Below are 24,738 nucleotides of genomic sequence, written 5' to 3' on the forward strand. Positions count from 1 at the left end.
CTTTTATTAATTGTCAATAAGTTATAATTATTTCAACAATTATCTTAACAGATCGATTAAAAATTGTTAATTACTTGTTTTGTCAATCAATTAAAATAAGTATTCATACCATACAAATAACATGAGCATAATATTACATTAAGTTAAGTAAGAATAACAATAGAAAAGAGAAAAGAGATAACGTGAAATGGTTTAAGTTAGATTCTTGGTACTTTTACTTTTTGCTTGGAAGAATATCCGTGATCCAGTTGTTTCAAAATGGAATGGAAATAATGAGATTATTGTTGGATAAAGGTCCTTTTCTGCTTTTCTAATATTGATTACTTACGTGAAAGCTAAAGCAGTTGGAGAGATTATCATGTTTGGAAAACATTATAATATTTTAACTAACAAGCAAAGTCTAAGATTACTTCTCCTTTCAGCTCCTCAACTTATCTTTCACTTTCTCAAACTCTTTCATTTAATTACATGAAAAATGGATTATCTTTCAAATCTTCTACTTTTTTTTATATATTTTTACTTAAAATCATATTTTTCTTTAATTTTCTTCACCTTTTTATGTTCATTATTACTTATTTTTATATATTATATTAAGTAAACAATGTTATAATTAAAAAAAATCATTTCAAACAGTTGAAAATAATAAAATATATTATATATTTATGTGTTTAATAGGGATCAGAATATTTATGATAGTATAGATATAATAATTGTTTGCCTAAACTCACACACTTATACAATTTTTAAAACATTCGTTTAAAAACAACTAAATGAAATTATAAATAGAAAATTATTAAACAACTAATTATTTGTTTAAAATATTAATCTTTTTCAAAAAAACATTTACTTCATAAAAAATATAATTTACTATATGACGTTGCAACGTTAACTATCATAATAGATCATATAACCAAATCCGTCAAAAATGAGTAAAACTATATATAAATTAAAACTGGTCAAAAAAATTATTTTTATATTAATTTTTTACATTCTATGATATTTTATATAAATTAATAGACTAAGTTAAACTTATCATGAAGAATTTTTAACTAATACAAAAAGTTTAAACTTAAATTATGTGTTGTAGAGCAAATAGAAAAATTCTCGTAGGACTATCATAAAATAGTGGACCCTATTATAATATGAGTAATAGCAACAAAAATTCTGAAATGTTTTTTATTTTTATTAAAAATCTTCTTTTTTAAATGTAACATATATAAATATAAATTTATTTGATAATGTTATTGTTGTTGCTAATCTAATAGTGGCCATTTCGTAATTTGATAAATACTGCATAAAATAAATGCCAAACGAAAAACATCAAAAATCATAGCTGCTTTCATTGAGAGTCGAACTCAAGACCTCCCGCTTACTAAACGGGTGCTCTAACCAACTGAGCTATGAAAGCACTTGTTCGGTAATGTTAGTACTATATTTTTAACCTATTACTTTTGGATGATAAGAAAACTGGTTACATCGCATCATTCATACACGAATTCTTAAGGACATAAGAACTGAAAACTGTGGTGGAAGCAAATACAGAACTAAAGCATATAATTTTCACCACTTGAAGTTTCAAACAAGTTCATATGTAAAACCTCTAAAGGTCATGGAGGAAAAACAATTTTTCAGATTATAAACATCGTTTATTTGGTTTTACTTTTAACAAATTTCACAACTCTCAATTTTTCAAAGCCTTTAGAAATCAATTTACCTATGCACGTGTGTGTGCAGTCTTTCTATACCACAACCAGGAATCTTCATCTTTTGTTTATTAAGCATGTTATGGTAAAAACTTTGTTACTAAAAATATTTATATGCGATTATGAGTTGTGTTAATTGCTTCTCTATTCAGTTGTATTATGAATATGAGATTAGTAGTAAGGACCAGAATCACCTTTACAACTATCTTCAAGAGACGGCCATGACGAGACCACAAAGGCATATCTATCTAGTTGAATTACATTATACCACATTTGTAGTATTGGAAGATAGAATAGTAAACTGTTTTTGTTTCTTTAAGTTTTTCATTATTTTCTGAAAACATACATCCTACTTCTTAAATAACTATTGAGATACATATAGCCTACCAAATTCCTTTTAATTGTGAACCAAAAATTAATTAATCATGTTTACCAGTACTCCTACATACACCCGGAACAGCCAAAATTCTATAATTCACTTAAGAAAGCAGTATTGTGATAATATGACATTCCAATTAATCTACTCTCCAAATGGTGTGTGTGTATAAAATTATATTATTTATTAAATATTTTTGAGCGTTGCATCACCACTACTACCCATCATTGAAGTTAACTTCTAACGCAAGATTCGGGAACGCCATTTATGGCTTTAGCTTCCTAGTGAAAATTCAAGACTGTTGATAACAATTGAGTACAGGTCCAGATTTGTATGACCTGTGAGCACAAGCCTCTAAAATTATACAGATATCAGATAGCGAAAATTTCCTAGTATTCCATTAAGTTGTGACAGTGAAATAAGGACAGAAAAAAAAAAAGGTACACGAGACTGAGGAAAGGACCACATAAACCACACAATTTCCGTTTCAAAACGGCTTTCATTTTACTCATTTTCCCATCAAGAACAAAAGAAAACCACAAATACTCTAAAATCAGAATTAAAGGCAAAAAAAGTACAAATATATTTTGGACAATTTTGGAAGTTTTGCCGTTATATTTAGCAGCGGACAGCGTTGTTTTCAAAGCTGAATGATAAACTTGTCTTCTTTGTTGAGCCGAAGTTAAACTTCGGGTCTCCAGCTTCATTCTGAACAGTGGTATTACTTGTGGAAGGGAAGCAGAAAACTATGGCCGGACACTTTTTCAAACCAAAACTATAAGACAGCTCAGTAGATCCTTCTTTTAATTGGTGCTGATCCCCAGCAGAAAACAAAGGCATGATGGATGGAGTTGGTGGCTCAGAGAATACAGAAGAGGAAGTTGAAACAGGAAAGGTAAATCCAGAGCCGTTATCAGATGCTACTGTCCATCTTGATTCGGGCTTCTTAATAGCAATAGGAGGTAAAACTGGCTTAATGGTGGCAGGGTCAGTGGGAGCCTGCTTTTCTTGATTTACACCAAATGGATGGCCTCCCCTTGGAAGAGTCATTTTCGTAGCATCCTGCAAAGTTAGCACCTCAGTACACTTAGTTCTCATTATTAGCAACCAATAATTAATGTAGCATGATGAGTGTAAAAAAATATTACAGGGTTTAAAACAATCAATAAATTGACTACTCGAAAACCGGCTTTTCGCATAGCCTATGTGATAGGAACTTGTGTTAAAACAGAGAAAGAAGCGACTAAGTCTAACTACTTACAAGAGAGAAATCCTTAATCACATTTAAAGCTGGAGATAAAGGAAGTCCCACGGATTTTGAGGGTCTCCCATCCTCCCATCACATAGGACCCCCACTCTTTCAATGATTCCCTCATATTGCATCAAACCATTTACGGCGTTCACCGTCCAACTAAGCAAGGTTATTCTAAAAGATATGATCTCTTCTTAATAATTAGGAAAATACTGCTTATAATTTAGAGATATTCTCCATTTTTAGGATTTTCTTTATTACTAGAGGCATTTGTGTTGTATTCAAACCATTTTTTCCACACAAACAAAGCATCCATGTTGTTTTAAAAATCACATGGTTTCATCTCGAGTCTCTCTTTTTCCTATAGTTAGTAGGTGACAACCAAATTTAAGATATAATTTAGAAATATCATCCCATCCTCCCCAAATACATCCAACACTTGAATTAACGACTAGAAACTTGTCCGGCTATAATTAGCTTATTTATGTTCTAATTATACCTAGCCGCAACATTTTACTAGCAAACTTCTTAATCCCATTAATTCCTCAATGAATAGTTGTTGATCATTCACATCAAACCGTTGTTGATATTCTATATACCCTTGACCTTCATCTTGTTAGCCCTTGATCGTAGCTTCCTAAGATGCTTCTGCATTACAACGAAAAGTATCACCCTTCAAAACCATCTTAATTTCTCCTTGTTGGGTTTTTCAAGGGAAGACATCGGAGACATATAGTACCAATGAGTCATAAACAAACGCATATAAGAGACCAAAACACCACCTTCAACCCAAACCATAAAGTAATAGGTTTGAGTTTTTCTACTTATATATTATTCATCTTACTCATTTCTAACTAAAGTAGAACTTTGAACTCACCTTGAATTAGTAAGAATCTCCCCCTCAAGTATGGGTCTCTTTCACATTGGAACAGCGCCATTCTACAATGGAATATGCTTTCCTGAAATGAAAAACTTTCGATACAAGGAACACTTAAACTTCAGGATTCTCTACCTATTTTTATATCATATTTGTCCTAGTCATCATTAAGATGAACATGGCTCTAATACCATTGTTGAGTTTTTCAATGGGAGACACCAAGAAGATTTAACACCAATAAGTCGTGAACACACCCATACAAGAAACTAAAACATCACCTTCAACCTAAAACCTTAAGACAATAAGTTCATGAGTCTTTCTACTTATATATTATTCATGTTACTCATTTCTAACAAATATGAGACTTTCAACTCACATTGAATTCCTAACACTCCTAGCTCCTATTTATAGGTAATAGAAGTTTGCCTCGTGCTCCCAAAATTGACCAATCTATTCTAAACACAACTAGCCAAACTTGACCAATCTATTTTAAACATAGTCCCTTCTCTCTTTTTGATTGTTTGATATGCCTCTGTTGTTGCTGCCACCCAATTTGTTTCCTCTTGCAACCTGTTGAGGAAGGTATATCCCTTTTAAAATCACTCATTTGAACTGTCTTTTAGCAAGTCTCCTCCCCTTTTCAATTGTTTAATATGACTGACTTTAAACAAAAACCCATTCAGTTCAGAAAGGAATATCTCTCTTTTAAAATTACTCCATCTGCACTTTCAGTGGAGAAGACATCAGTTCAAATAACAAACTGCTGATGATACTTGATAACCATTTGACAATGGACCAAACAGATTTGGATCAAACTCCAACCTGGTTGGAAGTGTCAAATCAACATCCTAGAACTGCTGCCAACTTGGAGATGGATTCTGTTCCACCAACCAATGGAACCAGAGTAATAACCTTTCTTCAAGAGCCCCCAACTCTTCCTCCAGCCTCTCCAGCTTCACAGCATTCACCTTTAAAATAACAATCAACCCTATTGATCCATCCTTAGATGTTGTCCCTGGCGAAAAGCAGTATCTCCAACTCTATACCTTTTAAAAAGGAGGTGGGAAACTCGTGATTCCAAGAACAAGAAACCAAAATTCATTTCTAACCCACTCAACTGTCATCCCCTCAACCATGGCTGTCATTCTAATCTTTCTAGTTCTAAGACAGTTGGTGCAATCACCAAAACCCTTCTGTGGTGCATCTCCAAAGATTCCTTTTCAGTAGTCACCCTATCACACCCTACCACATTTAGTTTATGTTCCTCTATTCGTGGCAACAATTCTCCAAGGTTTCTACCCATGACACAATTCCAGCTAGCGCATTGACCATCCAAAGCTCCCGAAATCAGGAGTTCTGATACCACTATACCAGATTATAGATACCAAAATATAATAGAAAAGAAAGAAATTCAGAGTAAATTCAGTATATTAGTGCTGAAATCTGACTCATTAGGATAATACAGTGCCTGAATATAGAAGACTGAAGATGATAGAAAATGTAAGAGAAAATATCCTATGCAGTAAACCGTGCCTAGTTTTTCTCAAATGTCCAAGCCAATTCCACCCTACCGTCACATCACTCCACTAACTAATCATGTGTACGCATCACTCTCTCACATTTCGAACCCACCTCAGCATTGGACCCTCCTACCCTCTCACATTTTTCAATAAGATTATCAACACAAATTTGGATAGTACTTACATCAAGACAGGAAAATCTTTTACAGCCAATATATAATTAGAGAAAAAAAATTGTGTAGTACTTACATCATTTCCAAGTCTGGAGTTGCTGCTATTATAAGCATTCACATCAGGCACCAAAGTTTCTTCTTTTCTAACTTCCATAGATTTATCAGTGCTATCCTTCAATTGAGTACGAGCGTGGCAGTTTCCCTGGCTTTGAATCAATAAAGTAGATTTCTTTCCTTCAAACCCATCAGACTTTTGAGGGCTAAAATCATTTGATTTAGGCAAGACATTATCTTCATTTGAAAAGATAGTACTGAACTCAGTAGATGATTCAGAGTTCTTCCATTTTTGTGCCTGCTTCAGCTCAGCAAATTTCTCTTTAGGTGTGGGAATGTTTCTATCAATATGGTCTAATATTTTCTTAGCCATCAAACTGGAATGCATGTGTACTGTTGGAACACCCACTGGAAAGACCAGTGGCTTATGACCGGATCCTATCCCAACAGTTTCTATACTCTTTGCAACAGGAGTGAAACTTTCAACACCAGAACTTTCTCTGTGAGAAGGGCCATTCAGAGATGAATAAACTGGTTTTCTTGAAGAAGATTGTGCACCAACCCTATGCCTAGTCCGACGAATAGGTCCAACAGATCCATATCCACTTTCTGATGCTCCAGCTTTAGATTTATCCTGAGTTTAACATAATTAAATCAGGAGCCAAAAGAAAGAAGAAAAAAAAAAAGTCCTAGTTTAAAAAACAATCCAAAGAAATCAATTTCAGAAATATAATTCAAATAACAGAAAATTAAATAAAAAAAATAAGCTCAACCACAGATTAAGAATTTAGTGTCAAAAAACCTTTATAAAACAGGGTAAAATAGAATGCATAAGAATAATGCATTACTTCTATGGCCATTCTAAATTAGAAAAATAGAAGTTACAAAAGCAAAGATTTGGAAATTTGGCTAGTATAATATAAAAAAAAAAAATAAAAATTGATCAAATAGATAGTAAAATGTGAAAAAAGAAATAAATAAATTCTTGTAAAATTGTTAAAGATATTATTTGATTATTGTTAGAAATTCCACACTGATTATAAATATGACTTATGTGACTCGTGATACCATTGCCATGAGCATAGTAATTTAATTTTAAAACTCTTGTGAAGACCACAAGGATGCAATTGTACGGATCCTAAAGTATGTTAAAAATGTTCTTGGCAAAGGCCTTATTTATTAAGATAATGGAGATACTCAAATTGTTTAAGTATTATGACATTGTTTGTGCAGGGTCACCAAGCGATAGAGGCTACCCTTCAAGGTACTTTGTTCTAGTTGGAGGTAACTTAATATCTTGGAAAAGTAAAAAACCAAATGTTGGAGCATTACCAAGTATAGAAACAAAATACAAGGCACTGGCATTAGTCACTTGGGAGCTCATATGGCTTAAATAACTCCTCTAAGACCCTAAATTTAAAAACTAAAATCCCAAATCCACCCCATATGGGACAACCAAAAAAGCACTACACATTGCCTCCACTCTTGTCTTCCAAAATAGCATGAAACTGTTAGGTTCCTTTGTTCAAGGAACCAAACAGCAGCTCTCAGTTCATACACACACTCAACAGTAAGCAAATATAGAGAAATATGTATGAATGTGTAATTCTATTTCCTGTGTAATGTGTAGAAAAGGAAATACAAGTATCACTATCTCCCCCCAAGGAAGCCTCCCTTCCTCCACTGGCCAAGAGGTCCAGTCTCAATACCCAAAATATTATTGATCCCCTCTCTCTGTAATCTGTTTGTTATTTATATTCCCTCTCTCTCTTCTAACAACTTAACCATCTTCTCGCGCTACTTATTTCATCCCTTTTTTACCCCTTCTCATGTAAACCTTTAATTGCCTAACAGAAACATATTAAGGTAAATTGTCATTTCGTAAGAGAAAAGCTAAAGTTCAACTCTAGTGAACAATTGACAGACATATTTGTTGTAAACCTAAAAGTTAAATTACAAAAGCTTGTCAGAGAAAGTAATTTGAAGTTGTTTTGCATGTGATCAAAACCGTTGGACAATAACGTTATCATTCAAAGCTGTTTCTTCCGCAAGCCAAGGCACTTTTGCTTGCAATGTTCTCTTTATTTGTTAAATTTGTTTTGTTCAACTTTCTAAACGGGATATTTTCCTGGTTTAGTGGACACATTGGCTCTCTCCTAGCTCTATAAATAGAGCCTTTCTTTCATTCAAAAAACATCATCAGAAACCTTTCTTCTCTCATTCTCTCTTCTCTTGGTTCATTCTTTCCCTTTTCTTCTTTTCCTAAAAATATTCTGGGTTCATTTTATTCTCTTTTTAGAGATCTATGCTAGTTCTGAGATCCTCAAAAATTCTGAGAAGTTCCTGTTGTATCCTGGGAGAACTTGCACAATACACCGCGGGTAAGTCCTTAAGAACAGTGATCTACACGCCTCAGGAAGTCCTTTGTTCGTGATCTTTATTATTTTATTGTCAGCTTTTACAACAATCTTAAGGACTTATGGCTGACAACAACAACTCAATCCCGGAGAATTAGAATATTGTTTTCGGAACTCAGACAATCTTCGTAAAACCTTTTCCGGATGTATCAAAAATCGAAGTCTTCTCTGGTCAGAATTTCTGGCGTTGGGGTTTTGCAAAAACTGTCCGAGTTCCGAAAATTTTGACTAGAGAAGACTTCGATTTTTGATACATCCGAAAAAGGTTTCACGAAGACCATCTGAGTCCCGAAAACAATATTTCGATTCTCCGGGATTGAGTTGTTATTGTCAGCCAGAAGTCCTTAAGATTGTTGTAAAAGCTGACAATAAAATAATAAAGATCACGAACAAAGGACTTCCTAAAGCGTGTAGATCACTGTCCTTAAGGACTTATCCGTGGTGTATTGCGCAAGTCCCCCCAGGATACAACAGGAACTTTTCAGAATTTCTAAGGATCTCAGAACTAGCAAAGATCTCTAAAAAGAGAATAAGATGAACCCATAATATTTTTAGGAAAAGAAGAAAAGAGAAAGAATGAACCAAGAGAAGAGAGAATGAGAGAAGAAAGGTTTCTGATGATGTTTTCTGAATGAAAGAAAGGCTCTATTTATAGAGCTAGGAGAGAGTCAACGTGTCCACTAAACTAGGAAAATATCCCGTATAGAAAGTTGAGCAAAACAAATTTAGCAAATAAAGAGAATGTTGCAAGCAAAAGTGCCTTGGCTTGCGGAAGAAGCAATTTTGAATGATAACGTTACTGCCCAAGATTTTGACCACGTGCAAAACAACTTCAAATTACTTTCTGTGACAAGCTTTTGTAATTTAACTTTTAGGTTTACAACAATATTCATCACAAAGTCTCCAAGAGGACCAAGGATCAATAATGTTTGCAGCAAGCTGAACAGTTGACTTATATACTCTAACTTAAGGGAGAGTGTTATAATTTTAGAAATAAGACAAATCTTTTATAATCAAGAATATATTCTTCATAATCTTTTAGAATCAGGGATATCTAGGATTGTTTTTATTTATTCCTGTATCACATCTTTATTATTAGAGGATACATATATAATCTATTGATTAGATTGACTTTGTCTTCTCCATATAAATAAATGTTATCTCCAAAACACGTGGTTTCAGTCCAATGACTCTATTTCCTATAGTTTAACAATTATGTTGAATATATGATTTGAAAGAACGAAGCATATTGGAGATTGACTGTTACTTTAACATTTAGAAAGTCATGTCCGGAAAATATTTAGTAGCTTCGTAATTATTTACTTTGTCAACTTCAATAACCAATTGGCTCATATGTTTACAAAGTCTCTCGAGGGATCTTGTGCTGATGACATTTGGAACAAGCTTATTGTGTATGATAAATATGCTCCAGCTTGAGGGTAGTGTTGAAGATATAATTTGATTGTGTTAGAGATATGATTTGATCACATCAAATAGAGGGACATGGTATGATTTAATAGGGAAGTATCTTGCCAAATATTTCTCAATATTATATATTGGTTTTGTTTTGTATTATTGGTCTCTTCTTCATTACAAATAAGGATACTCGTTAGTACACAATACACAGAATAATCTTATTTCTTCTGAATTTCTCTCTTCTCAACACAGCAACATAGCAATACCGTCCTCCGTGACTTGTATTATTATCACTGATATTTTCAACAAATATCATTATTTAAATTTATGCATGTTTATATACATAATATCTTAAAGTACTCAACAAGAACAGGTACAAAGATACAGCAGAACATAAAAAAATATCACAGGACACTACAAATTACAAGTGATATGCAATCATGAAAGGATCATTATAGTGAAAGATACCTGTAGATACATAGCAGTCTTTGATTGAAGGATGGGAGTTGATGAAATGTGGTTGTTTTCTCCTTGCATGTGAATGAACTGGTGAGGGAAAACAGAGAAAAAAAAATATTACAAGTAGGGATTCAACTAGAAGGATTGCAATATAAGAAAACAAAAAACAAAAGTACCTTTGGTTTGGACTTTGTCAAAAGAGTTCTAGAATAAGGAGTACGGGGGAAATTATGAAGTCCATATCTTCTCTGACTTTGCGGTGTTAAGTAAGCATCCTGCACCACAGCACCTGGCCAACATGTTGACGACTTCTTTGATGGTTCTGGATCATATGGTTTTGTTGCACCTTCAACACCATGCAACACCGTGTTTTCAACAAGATGAATCGTGTTCTTAGAACTTGGACCTGCCTCTGATACACGAGAATTCATATAAGCTCTAGCAATCTCTATTGGTGAAGCACCAATTTCATCCTGAACCTGGACAATTGTTAACTTGACTATCTTAGAAAAGTAAAATTATGCCTGACCCAAAAAAGGCATGTTCTACATCCTAAGATGATTCAATATTTAGGTAACAGTAAAACTACATATTCAGTTTTGAAACAGAAATTTAAAGAACTATGCATGCAAATGTTTAGGAAAAAATTTTAATTCGTCTCAAACAAATTCCATAGTGGGACTAGATCAGAATTAGAGAAATGAAATAGAAGTTTTGTTATTGATATTTCCTCCATCCCTAGACCAGTACCATAAAGATACAACAGTGATGGAGATGAAGAATATATGGAAAGTGTAACTCATAAAATAAGCAATCATACATTAGCTGAATAGGTTGTAAGTATAATGTTGCAAGGTGTTTGCATAGATTGACTCAGAATTTGAATAATGATGGCAATAAGGGAACATCATTAATGTCGTCTAGCCTCAAGAACTAAAAGTAGCATTTCAGAAAATCAGAAGACATAATGAAAATCTTTATCTGGAAGACCAAAAGAAACTGTGTCCCTAATTTGGAAGACTAAAAACATATTTAAGTCTAAATTTTCGAAAAACTGTCACTCAATTAAATCTACATAACAAATGCTGAGTAAACCACAATTTGCTACATCATCAACATCACTAACGTCATCTAATCCCAAAGACTAAAATTAGCATTTTGCAATATCGAAGGGCTAAAATTTGAAATTTTAACTGCATAACAAAAAAGTTGGTGTCTCCAATTTAGAGGACTAAAAACATATTTAGGGTTTTAAAATATTTACAGGCAACGTATACATAGGTATAGATCCCAGTTAACAAGAGGGTAAATAAAATAAGCATTACACATGGGTATCTATTAAAGGAATCCATTTTGTATTCATTCCAAATTTTATCCATGGAAATCTGCATGCACAAACCTTTTTTTCTAATAGGAACCAATAGGAGCATTCATGGGTTTTCAAGACACATAAATAGAACTATATCACTTTGTGGTTAATGTTGATTTTAATATATAGAACCTTGTCTGGATTTTCAAGACACAATTCATTGCTAAAAAGATTTCAAGTCTAGGCAAAGAGATTGATCATAATCTGGAAGTAAAAGTGAATGATTTAAATAAGTTGCACTACTCACTTTTGACACAAGAGGTGTTGAGGTTCCCCATATAGCTCCAGCTGACTCTTCATTCCTTTGTTCATTTGAAACATTTGGAGGCCCGTGCTCAGCATCTTTGCTAGAAGTCAAACTTGTATTTTCCTTACCTTGCTCAACATTAGAAAGGTCCATTACCCTTGAATTTATCACTGCCACTAAACGATCAAATTCATCTCTACATGAGGAGATTAAAGATTGTTAGGCATGGTACATCCATAGTCCATGGAATACCAAAAAATAATACTTCCTTCACTAAGGGGAGGCTTGGAAGGGAGAGGATGCGAGGGTAAATTTCCCCTTTTTTAATTAAATATTCTTTTGTTTAAAAAAAACTAAAATGGGATAGAATGAAAGATTACCATGTAACCTTCTAATTAACGTTTATTACTATTTATAAACATTTTACAATATTCTACAGTATCTACCAATTAAAAAGTACAAAATTAAACCTCCACTTCTACTAGGAACCAAGAAGTGAAAAAGAAAAACAAAAACTTTTTTGCCTAGATGTGAAAAATAATATATATATATATATATATATGAGAGAATTTTATTAACAAATTTAATCCTAACTCATTGACCCAAAATGCTTAATAATCCCTAGCTTCACCAAATAGGAAACATGTTTGCTAATAACATACCAATGCATCCTAACAGTATCCAAATGTGGCATGTTTTGGTTTGACATTCCCATATCAAATGTAAAGAGAAGTATGAATTAATTAATTAACTAAAAAATGATAACGATGAAATTTTTTTACTTCAACAGCCAAACAAAAACACTTATTGCTGTTGAAGAAGGATGAAAATAAAGGTCCAGGATATTGGGACAAATAATTTGAAGTACAACATGAATAACTTTCACAGTGAAATAAGGAGTGAGTAATTCAAGCAAGGAAAAAGCAATTTGATTTTTTAAAAATTAAACTAATGTACCTAGAGAATTTCTTCCCTTTGACCAACTGCTCAATATCAGAAAACTCGTCTTTATCAGATTTCTCTATTTTTTCATGTTGTCTGGAAACAGCCAAATCAAAACTGCTTTTCAGTTTACCACTGATGTCATAAGAACTGGCAATTTCAGATGATTTGGACGCCAAAAGCTTCAAAAGAATAACCATAACCAACAATAAATATATGGAGGTGATAAAAAGGAATAAAATGCAGTAACATCCTACTCCACTAGATTATACAGAACATTATGAGCAGTGACAGTCAGTACAGAAATAGCTGAGACGAACAAAATTGTTTAATCATTTTAATTGAAAAGAGATTCATATAAAGAAATCTAAGGTTTATGATGTAGAGAAAAAGAAAAATTATTACCTACATACAAGGACATATAAGGTAAAATTAAGATAATGAACAATAAATCACATGACAGGAATGAATAGAAGGGTGTACAGATTTGGAATGATGAGAGAGACCATCTGCTTGAATGGAGAAAAAAAATTAAGGTATAAAAGATTTTGAAAGTTAAATTGAATTGAAAAGGTAGGAAAGAAAATTGAGGCTTGCTTCTTCAAGTCAACTTGTCTCTTCTTTTCCACATCAACCAAATAAGAGAAAATGTATCTTTATTTATATTCTTTTTCTCTCCTTTCATCTATTTCTCTCACTTTTTCCTCAAACAAACATAATGCAAAAAGCAAGAGAGTATTTAAAATGAACACAGATTAAAAGTGGAAATGAGTTTTTGAATTAGAATTTGGTTTCAGTTCCTTTTGCTTATTTACAGAGACCAAAGGTCATATAGGATTTTAGAACTTTTCATGTGATAACTTCAACTTCTTTAGCTTTATATAGTTTTAGGATTTAAAAAATGTCCCAGCAAACAAAGTATATAGTTTTGGTTGGTAAATTTTTGTGGCTGAACTTCATAAAAATTTCTAGACAGACTGGGTAAATCTCCTAAAATTAGAAGCATTTTTTCTAGTTTCAGAGAAGTGTAAACGTTTCTTACATGTAGATCACTTCTGTGCGAACCATCTTCATGACTGTCACCAGTTTTCCATATATCTATTGACAGTAAAAAAGTTTATCCGAAAGTTAAGTGAATCACCATATTCTAGATTAATCAGAAAATTATATTATATATGAAACAAATAAGAAGAATAGACAGCAGAATTAATTCCCATTAAAAGGGCTCATTGCGTCCACAAGCTGAAAGCACAAGGGGCAGCAAATAAATATTCAATACTTGTCAAGCATAAGATGATTTACAGTGACCACATAGATAGAACCTAAATATAGACGTAATGAAGGATAATATGCTTGGGAAATTGAGAACTTAGAAGATTCAGGGGAACTAGAGAATAATTTCTTTCAAGATATTATTACTCAATTTTCAAAGCTCAAATAGCAAGTTATGACAGGGAGAAAAGAGAAAAGTATAGAATACATGAGAGGAAAAATTTGGGACCATTAGTCAATCTTCTCTGATTTTACAATGAGGAGAAAGCCTTTACAGCTATACAGGGAACTACAAAAAATACTAAAATAAAATTAACTGTAGTTATAAATGGTGATAATTTTCTGCATATCTAAAACTCTAGTAAAATAAAAAAGGAACACGGAATCCACAATCTTAAGATTAAAAAAAGTAAGTCTTATCATGCTCCTAACTCCTCACAATCTTGAATCATCCAAAGGCCATCTGGAAAGAAATATGCAAACCATTTGACAACCTTAATCCATTAGGTTCTTTTCCAAGCATTTTAAATGCTCAAACAAAGCCCTTCCTGTTGCTAAAATACAAACGCCAGATTTTACTTTGTCATTAACATGTGTCAAACAGCTGAATGAGATAATAGATACCCACTCACCAATCTCCAGAACTTTAAACATTTACTAAACATGAAGTAACTGAGATTAGGAATAACAATGTACCTCCAATAATAATATTGAGCTTCAATAAATGTCACTCAAAAAAAAATATTTGGACGAAATTAGAAAGTATACTTTAAGTAGCTTAGTAGCTTCACAGATATTGTCACATACATAGTAATTGGTTGAAGGGAAATGGAAGGCAGGACAGTTGTATGGTTTAATTTGTAGGAGGAGAGCAGAAATTAGGAAAATTCCTCCCAGTCTAATTTCTTCTCTCCTCGAATATTGAAGGATTTGTAGGAGAGGGGAAGGGTATTTGAAACAATTCAACCATAATGACTAAAATATAACTATCAATGCTTTGGATTTTAAAGTTATAAGTATAAAAAAGTATATCAATTGTTAAAATCCCTACCACCTCCCTCCTATGAACCGAATCAAACAGTCCCTATAGTTTAACTCAACAATCCTTTTGGTGAAAACAATAGAGATAAACATTAAACATTCAATTCTGTTATTAATTCAACCATCTTAAACTTTGCTTTAAGCATGGTTATCATCTGAGAACTATAGCTTTGCAAGGTCAGAGTTCATAGGAGAGACACCCAACCACTCCTCCAAGGGCAGTTGACGGCTGTGATACACACTGCAGCCAAAATCAGAGCAACTACAGCAAGAAAACGCTGGAAGTTAAGTTTGTACCTAAAACCAGTATGATCAGTTAGGAGGTTTTTACGGGGCAAACTTGTAGAACTCTCAGCCTAATAAATCTAACGCATTTAGTGTTCATTCTTGCTTGCTTCTCGTTCCTCTCTGTTTTCTTTGCCCTAACACCTGCAACTTCTTCGTGTGTTCTGTTCTTGCCTTGTTACAGCTGCTCACAAACGACTTTCCAGTGAGTTTTCAGATATCCACAAGTTGGTTCTTCATTCCCTGGTGCTAATCCACCAGTTTCAAGTGAGTTTCCCAACCACTCTTCAGTGAATTCAAAGACCCGTCTCTCTTTCTTCTCTGTTTGTTTTTCATAATGAATATGCTTTTAATAATAGGAATATTTCTTTATTTTTTAGCATTCCGCTATAACTATTTTGGGGCGACTGCTCCTTGAGTCTATTAACTACTATAGCTTTTTAAGTGAGTTAAGTGTGCTTCGTACCCTTTTTGCCACTAAAATTAAAACAAAACTGATATAGTTTTGGAGAGAAAGAACTACAATACGACTAACAAATTAACAATTCTAAATTCAAGCTCTACCGTTCGATATTAAACAACGAATATCTGTCGAGGAAAAGAATAGCAGAATTTGCAGCTTCTAGTAACCGTAACATATATACGCATCAACTCTGGAGCAAACGAAATCTGCCATTTAAATCAACTATAAGCACTCGCATTTTATTTTCTTTCTAATCACTACAGAGCGAATGCCTATGCTTACAACAATGATTACTCGTTGATTAATTTTAAACTATTGGCAAAGAAACATAACCATATATTCTAACAACAGTTACGCATGTTTCCACAAGCCAAACGTGAATTTGCTAATACAGATAACAGAAAAAGAAAACAATCAAAAATTTAAAACAAACAAGAAAACAGAGCAAAAGATTAAACGAGAGAAATACAGAGAGAGAAAGCAAAAAGGAATGTAACCTTGATCTTCAGCCGCAGAGGTAGGGCAAAGGATAGGAGAGGGAGGAGACGCGGCGGAGAAGATGGAAGGGAGAAGACGAGTGGCTCCCCCGGCAATTAGGCGCAAGGCGGGATCGACGATTTTCGAAATCCAACGCTGGCGCGTGGCCTCCGGCGGACGTGCGTAAGGGCTAGGAAGCGGCTTTCTCGGCGCTGGTTTCCGGAGCTTGCCCCCGGCGCCTCTCTCCTCAGGCACCGACGGTGTGATTTGTTCAGGGGCCATGAGAGTAGCTGAATCGGCAACTGCGGAAAAGTTAAAAACGAAAACCCGAGGTAAAGGCAAATACTGTAGCTGAAACGTATGTCCAACACTGCGCTCACTTTACTTGGGTCTAGCAGGTAGCCGCGTACGTATGTATACTAATAAAGTCTTGAAGACTCGTCCACATGTGTCTTTTGTTTTCCACTTCAGCTCCAAATCTACAATCTATTACAGTAAAAAGAAATAAAAAATATCTATAATACATAACCACCTTTATTAAATGTATTTATGTATAAAAATATAATTTGATTTAAATTCAAATCAATGGAGTGGAAATATATTTAAATTGGTATTAAATATCAAGTTATTACTTAATATAAACAAATTTTTAGCCTCATTCATCACTGTTTTGTTAAGATATTTTAGAAAATGAAAAAAAAATATTTAAATTATTTTAGTTTGACAATTAAATAAAATAAAACTATTAAACGTGATAAAAAATTTCAAATGATTATTTAATATAAATTAAATTTATAAAAGAATTAATGTAAATATGATATAATATTTTATCATTAAGTTATCATTTAATATAATATGAATTGATTAAAAGATATCAATATTTAATGTTTTTTAATTTTGTTTACCACTTTTTCTACGTATATTTGGTGTTTTATGTACATTATGCCTATTCTCTGGATGTGTATGGACTTGTGGCTAATTTTCTTCATAGATTATTCCTATTATATTTTCTTTGGATGTGTATGGACTTATGGCTAAATTTTGTTTTTAGTGCAATTACAAAAATTACAAAAGTAACTATTAGCCTTAATATCAAACTCGCCAGAAGTTAGTTAAATGTTTAGTAAACTATAATTGACAATTAAGGTGTGATTAAAACTCAAACAAAACTGTACTAAATCAAATTTTGGTTATTGTATTAATAGTGTGAATATATATATCTAACTAAAACATCTTAGTACAAAACAACCAGCAAGACAAAAAGAGAGTTTAACATGTACAATGTACACTATCTATTTCCAGTGGCAGCCATCAACCAACCAGGACATAGTAAACGCATTCTCAGGGAACCATAGCATAAAGGAAGGGGCCTCTACTAGCAAGGCCAAAAGGGTTGTAACAAGCATTTCTGCACGGAAAATGCTTGAAAAAAGGGTCCACCAAAGTTCCCTGGAAAACAACTATGACAATTGAATTGGTTCAGATCATGATTAAGCCAGAATGTCACATCTCCACAACTTCTCCACTAGCAACTCAACTGTGTTGCAGCCAATTGAATTGCAATTCTGAAGATTCAACCCAACCAAGGTCTGGCCTAAATTTGTTAGGGAAGGTCCACTCTTGCAAGTTATACCAGAACAGTTTGACAAAGAAAGCACTTGCAGAGTAAGCCGATTGGCATTAGAAAGAACAGCTATTCCAGCATCAGTGATTGCACACTTTGACATGTCTAGATCCTTAAGCAGAAGGCAGTTATCTGCAATTGCAACCAAGCTTGCATCGGTAATCTTCCTGCATCCATCAAGATTTAGCAATTCAAGTGTTCTACCATGTAGCCTGGCCAGTTCTGAAACTATGTTGTCTGACAAATTGCCGCAGCCAGCAAGGTTCACCTTGACCAACCCAGCCTCAGAATTCTGTACAAGAGGAAGAAGGCCAGCATCAGTAACACCATAAAGTCCAGTCAGATCAACGCGCTGAAGTTTGGGACACAATTTCCCAACCATGGTGAGGCTAGCATTTCCAACACCAGGGCAATTACGAATGGATAAATGTTGGAGAGACTCACAGGGAGAAAACATTGATGCTTCCACATCTATATCTTTAATTCCTTTACACTTCAGAAGGGTGAGATACTTCAATGTTGTTTTGATGTTTGAAAGAGCACCAATAATCCCAAACTGGGTGATGCTGTTACACTCCTCCAACTGCAGGCTCTCGAGAGACCTTGCAGCTTTGCTAAATGCTACCAAGCCATTATCAGACACTAAACAACACCTGCGCAGAAACATCTGCTTCAGGTGGATGCAACCTTTACCTATGGCTTCGATGCTTGCATCTGTTATCCCTCGACATGAGGAAACTGTAAGTGACACAAGCTTCTGCAGACCTTGAGCAATACCCATGACCCAAAACCCCCTTTCACTGACATTTTGAAGACCGGAGAGCACTAAATTTACAATTGCCTTTCCATAATGACCAATGACAGCCAGAGAGAAATCTGTAATGTTTAAATCCTGAAGCTTTACCCTTGAAAGGTTATCAGCTGATGATAATAGACTTGATACTCCATGATCCCCAACAAGAGGACAACCCTTGATAGAGATGCACTTTAACTTGGGGCAAGACCTTGCTATTGCTTGCAACCCCTCGTTTCCAACCTCAGGACACGATTCAATGTTTAAGGTGGTCAAATTGGGGCAGCCCTTAGCTATTGCAATTAGACTTTTGTTGCTAATGGAGGAAGCCTGGCAGATATCAAGCTTCTCCAACATATGGCACCCTTTTGCTATTTCGGACAGACCCTCATCCCCGACAGAAGAAACATTCCACATAGAAAATGATCTAAGAGAAGGGCAGCCATGAGCAATTGCTGAGAGACCAACATCTGTGACACCGCGAGCAGAATTGCTTCCTCTGATAGACAGTTTTCCCAGTCCTCCACGGGCACTAGTCCCAACTGCAATTGCTGCAAGTCTCACATCAGTTGCCTTCTTTCCTTCCAAACACCGCGATAAGTACCCATCATCTTCGATAACTAGATCGTCATCCACCGAGGCCATTTCATCATCACAGGAAGCAGATCCCTCGGTCAGATTCTCAGACTTGTAAATTTCAGCTCTGCAGATACTGCTCATAAGCATGAGCCACCGCTTAGATACACAGGAACAAGAGCTCCTCTCTTTGCCACTAGAGAGCCGTCTGAAAATCTCAAAAAGACATTCATTAGGAAGAACTTCAATCGTAGGCTTTTGATCTTTCCTGAGCCGTGGAGTTTCAAAAATATCCGGGGCACTGATGCGAGCTCGTTTCCTAGGACTGCAGTAGTACCCATCCACACTTGAACCCAAAGTACACACGCGACCCAAATCAATGAGATTTTTTTGATAAAAGGAAGCTCCAGAATAGAGTTCATCATCACCTGTAAAACACATTAACACATGAAAACAACCCATCAAAAACACTACTTCCAAGAGCGAAAGAAACATTATTTATCTTACATGTAAGAAATTAAAGCCTTGCAAAACAGTACGAAAACGATCAAAGAGTAGACAGATTCCAATTTGCAACACTTACCACTATAATTGACAAGGGTAGGCATGATGAGTAGGGAAGGGAAATCCACAGGCACAGGAATAGGAATGGGAGCAGCTGAAAATCCGCAGACCCAGAAAGAACAAGAGCAACAGCGACAAGAACAGTGAGCAAGAGAAGGATCAAGAGCATTTGAGAGCAGCAACCCCACAGCGCAGGGCAAAAACGATGAACTGATGAAGAAGGAAGAATCTTTGAGAGAATCCAATGCAGGGAATGGTGTTTGTGTTGTGAGAGGAATGGGTGCAATGTAATATATACGTGTTGTGAAGAAATGGATTTATAATGGAAAAGGAAGAGAGATAGGTGTGGAGGAGATTGTAGAAAAGAAAAGAAGGTGCAAAGAAGTTTAATATTGGTACAAATTGGTGTAGTGCAATGAATCATTCCCTGAAACCGGAGATTCTCCGTACATCCACATACACCCTCTCATTCTAATACTAGTCCAAACCAACCCAACCAACCACCTAAGCATGTGCCTTACCTATTCAAACACAATACTAGGCACGTGTTTTCCAGCCACTTTTTTCTCTATCTTCTTTGATGGTATCAGCTGTTTTTTTTAAGTTATTTTTAGATTTTTTTTTCTTTTACTTACAAATTAGATGCAAATGTACTATTAAAACTATTATTCGATTATAATTATAATATTGTTTATTTAAAACTATATTTTCATTTTCTTTCTATAACCTTCTGCACATTATTTTCATTTTCTTTCTATAGCCTTCTACACATTATTTTCATTTTGTTTCTATAACCTTCTACACATTATTTTCATTTTGTCTTAATGATTTATATGCATTATGTGCACAAATGAAATTTGTAAATAATATATTAACATATTTTCTCGCACATAAAATAAGAAAAAATAAAATTTTAATTTAATCAAATAACGGACTTGGATTGTTTACTACTTTTCTTTTGTGTGTGTAAATATACAATGTGTTTTCAATCACTATTTTTTTTTTCTCGATTTCCAACGTCACAATTTTTCAATCTCTCTGTGGTTTTTTTTACAGACTTTAGTATAATATTGCTTTGATTTTGCAGTTACAATATTCGTAAATAAGGTGATTTTTTTATGATTTTTAAAGGTTTGAAAAATAGAACAAAGATTATTTTAATATTTCGGGTATGAGGTCGAGTTACTTTAACATTTTCATAAATTTTTCTGCAACGTCGTTCGTAATTAATCGATTAGTCTTCGTCTTCACTCCACGTCCAGAAGAATACCTGTTAAGGTTAAGTCAACAAATTGTTTGTACAGGATTTAGAATACTGTATTTATAGTTTTTTGTATAGGCTTAAGATTAATGAAACCTTAATCTCAGATTTATACCTCTAATTATTATAAAGCTTCTGTCAAGCAATATCATTCGACATCTTATATCTCCGTTTGACCTTATCTGTCAATTTAGATAATATATTAGTCTTTCATATTCATAATTGTCCATTTTCGAGTGGTGTCTCACTTTTCTTAAGCCAATCCCTGCATTACAATTAAAATATTGTATTCATTATATTAAAAATAAACTATAGATTTATAGCTTCCAAAAACTATACATATAATAAATATTTTTTAAATATTGAAAATGTACTAACAGTATTTATAGTTCTTTATTCTTGAATCTAATTATCTATTATATTTAATTAAAACATTTCAAAATTTTGTATACGTGTTTTAAGGGAGTTAATAAGGCTAATGTGACATCTTCATACCATGGATCATATATATATATATATATATATATATATATATATATATATATATATATATATATATATATATATATATATATATATATATATCCATAAGAACATAAACATACTTTTCTTTATCACTTTTTATCTCAAACCCATTTTTTCTAAAAACGTTTCCACATGATAATCAATTTCCATCCAAAATTTATTAAAGTTTTAGTTTTTTCTAAAATAGTTTATTTAAAATAAAATCCAAGAACCATGACAAGTTGTTTTGGTTTTATATTCTATTACTTTAAGTGTTATATTTAATACTTTGGAGACAAACTTTTAGAAATAAAAAAAATATGTGCATAATGCATTGTTTAAATAATTTATTATTGGTCATAATTGATTTTAGATGGTTTTCAGGAATGTTTTAAAAGAGAAAATGAAATATTAAAATGAGGAGAAATTTATGAAATGTTTTAAAATTAGAGAATTTTTTATTTTATCGGTAATATGGTCCTAAAATTGTGATGTAAAAGGGATTCTAAAAGTAGGAGACAAATTGTTTGAGTTAGTTGAGCCAGGAGAAAATAAAGGAAAAATAGTCATAAATGTTTGCAAAGTGTGGTCCCATGAAAAGTTTGAAATCCTGGGTTGGTTTCAGACGTGCATGCAATGAATTTGATTTTGAGGGTTTAGGGTTCATTGCATGGCCAGAAATGAAGGATACCTACGAAACCTGAATTTAAACCATGTTTTGATTCTTCAAAAAAGGAAAACGGAAAATGAAAACAGTAGTTAGACTAGAATCAATGTATCTCTTTTAGGTTAGGCAATACTATACAACTCAATAAGGTTGCACCTTTGGCTTTTTCTTTCTTTACACGAAAACACTGCCTTTTCTCCACTGGATTAAAACCCGACTAAACCAATTCAAAATAATACAATTGGATAGGGTACTCCGCTTTTCTAAATTCAAAAATAAAATAATAATTCTTTAAAAATATTAGTGTAATACTTATAAATTAAGTTTTTTTATTGTAATTATAATGTCATAATTTAATTTGTAAATATAATAATTATTTTAATTTATTTAATTAGAAGTATAAATTAAATAATTAAAATTCTAAAAACTATTTATGTAACTAAATTTACTTTTAAATCATATATATTAAAATGAAAAACAAAATTTAAAAGAAAGGACACGTTAAAGATACGTCAAAACCTCCGGGTCATTTAATTTCTTTGGGTCAACTCATTTACTCACAACGGACTAGCCAGCTTAGTTAGGAGTGTCAGCTTAGCCCACTTAGTTAGGGCTGATCTGGTTTCAATTTTGGCACACCACTAATAAATCACATCAATACTTGTTATTTAATTTTTTTTAGTTATGTATTACTTCTCTTTATTACATTATATATTTTTTATTTGATTTACCAATGTTTTAACTTATATTTCTGTCTGTTTCATTTTTAGTTTTGTATTTCTCTTTTTATTCATTTGCATATTTATTATTTATTTTACTTTCGGATTTCATGTTCTTATTATTTATTAATGACACGTTATTATTTTTTCTTTTCCATTCATTTATAATTTTTTATTTTATTTATTTTCCTGCTATAAAAAGATTTATATATAACTATTTATTTAAAATTCCTTCTTCAAATTTTATTTTATTTTGTAGTATTTTAGATATAATCTTTTTATAATCTAAAGAAATATATATAATAAAAAAGTAAAATTAAAATATTTTTAATTCAGTAAAATTAGATAAATGAAAAATACATGTTCTATTATTTTTATACCTCTTAAGTATTTTTTTCATATTTATTTGTATTATGAGGGTTAAGAAGAGTACAAAACGACTTGTGAGGTGAATATCTTATCATCCCTTCCTGTGACTCCTCAAACAAAAAAAGTTGGATAGTCAACATTTTATTGCCTAAAATGAAGAAATAATTGTGCAATATGCACATACGAGTAAGAAAAAATAATGAAAATAACGAGGAAAGATTGTTCCTCTTTATAAAAAAGTAATCTATAACCATCAAAGGTCATGTTAGAAAGTGGACTTAAGTCTAATTCAATTTCATGCATGAAATTGACTTATAAGATGAGATTTGGATCTATTTGTATATTATAAATTATTGACTTTATCTCTAGTGAATGTGAGATTTCCAACACCTAACCTCACACGTAAAACAATTTTTTTTTCTATTATTGAGAGTTATTAATCTCACGTCAGATGATTTATGTATTCTTTGTAACGTAAGAGATATTAAAATTTAGTATTACGTGTATAATTTATTTTGTTTTTAAAATTTGCACATTTCATTCCTAAAAATGATCTTACTAAAAATTGATTTTTTATTTTATAGTGTTTGACATTTTGAGAGGACTGTATATATCGTAATAATGTGACTTTTATTTAAACTTTAGACTATTTATTCTATGTTGATGTTCATAACTTGTTAGTTTAGACAAATTGTGTTGTGTCTTCTTTCTTTCTTTTTTTCATTTCTTGAATTAGTTTTGAAAAACTTGTCATGAAACATTAAATTAATTTTTGTAAATTGTTATTTTTTAAAATTAGGATGGTATTTAAAAATTATATTTTTTAACAAAAAAAAAAAAACTTCTTCAAACTTTTGACTCAACTCTTGAATTGAGTTGGATCGAGTTTAACATAAAAAAAGAAAAAGTAAAGAAACTTAATCCAACTTAATGTGTTTACCCGAATCCTATTTAATCCAACCTGCAATCACATCCCTGTACTATTATATCAATGTAAAAGCATAGGTTCACATTTCAAGGGTTAAATCAACAAATCAAATACTTTTATTCTGTTTTTTTTAATATAATACATTATACGAAGCACGGTTAATAAAAAAAAAAAGTATTATATAAATAAATTTACAAAATTAAAATTTAAACTTCACTCAAAAGTATTACAAGTCGTAACATATAAGAAAAGCAAATCATATATGAAAGAAAAAAAAATCCAACACATGATATTTAAGTTGATCAATAACAAACAATATATTAGTAACTCCAAATCTCTTAACAAAATTAATCATAAAAAGAAAAGAAGCATGTTTGTTGAGCTAACCCG

The 24,738-nt window shown here is 32.7% G+C and overlaps 2 protein-coding genes and 1 non-coding gene across 3 annotated transcripts; all 3 read right to left on the reverse strand.

The window, feature by feature from the left end:
* Positions 1-1,334: 1,334 nt before the first annotated feature.
* On the reverse strand, positions 1,335-1,408 carry TRNAT-AGU. Its single transcript has one exon. It is a non-coding gene; the product is annotated as a tRNA-Thr (tRNA).
* Positions 1,409-2,364: 956 nt separating this feature from the next.
* Positions 2,365-16,749, reverse strand: LOC106762431 (nuclear pore complex protein NUP1). Its single transcript, XM_014646339.2, has 8 exons — positions 16,364-16,749; positions 13,848-13,903; positions 12,821-12,987; positions 11,864-12,059; positions 10,424-10,726; positions 10,257-10,334; positions 5,978-6,589; positions 2,365-3,141 (listed from the first exon to the last, which is right to left on the reverse strand). The coding sequence occupies exons 1-8, from the start codon at positions 16,623-16,625 to the stop codon at positions 2,698-2,700; spliced, it is 2,118 nt and encodes a 705-aa protein (XP_014501825.1). The 5' UTR covers positions 16,626-16,749; the 3' UTR covers positions 2,365-2,697.
* Positions 16,750-17,515: 766 nt separating this feature from the next.
* LOC106762816 (EIN3-binding F-box protein 1) lies at positions 17,516-20,341 on the reverse strand. The gene is made up of 2 exons (XM_014646890.2): positions 19,920-20,341; positions 17,516-19,764 (listed from the first exon to the last, which is right to left on the reverse strand). The coding sequence occupies exons 1-2, from the start codon at positions 19,942-19,944 to the stop codon at positions 17,834-17,836; spliced, it is 1,956 nt and encodes a 651-aa protein (XP_014502376.1). The 5' UTR covers positions 19,945-20,341; the 3' UTR covers positions 17,516-17,833.
* Positions 20,342-24,738: the final 4,397 nt, after the last annotated feature.

This window comes from Vigna radiata, chromosome 5 (genome assembly GCF_000741045.1).
Source record: "Vigna radiata var. radiata cultivar VC1973A chromosome 5, Vradiata_ver6, whole genome shotgun sequence".
Taxonomy (NCBI): domain Eukaryota; kingdom Viridiplantae; phylum Streptophyta; class Magnoliopsida; order Fabales; family Fabaceae; genus Vigna; species Vigna radiata.

Bases quoted from the DNA above. Each gene is read 5' to 3' on its own strand.
- LOC106762431 (XM_014646339.2), bottom strand. From the start codon at position 16,625: ATGGCCCCTGAACAAATCACACCGTCGGTGCCTGAGGAGAGAGGCGCC. The intron at 10,727-11,863 runs GTGAGTAGTGCA...ACAATTGTCCAG, and splicing joins CAACACCTCTTGTGTCAAAA to GTTCAGGATGAAATTGGTGC. The intron at 6,590-10,256 runs GTATCTTTCACT...TGTTAAACTCAG, and splicing joins AGACTGCTATGTATCTACAG to GATAAATCTAAAGCTGGAGC.
- LOC106762816 (XM_014646890.2), bottom strand. From the start codon at position 19,944: ATGCCTACCCTTGTCAATTATAGTG. The intron at 19,765-19,919 runs GTAAGTGTTGCA...TGTGTTTTACAG, and splicing joins TACCCTTGTCAATTATAGTG to GTGATGATGAACTCTATTCT.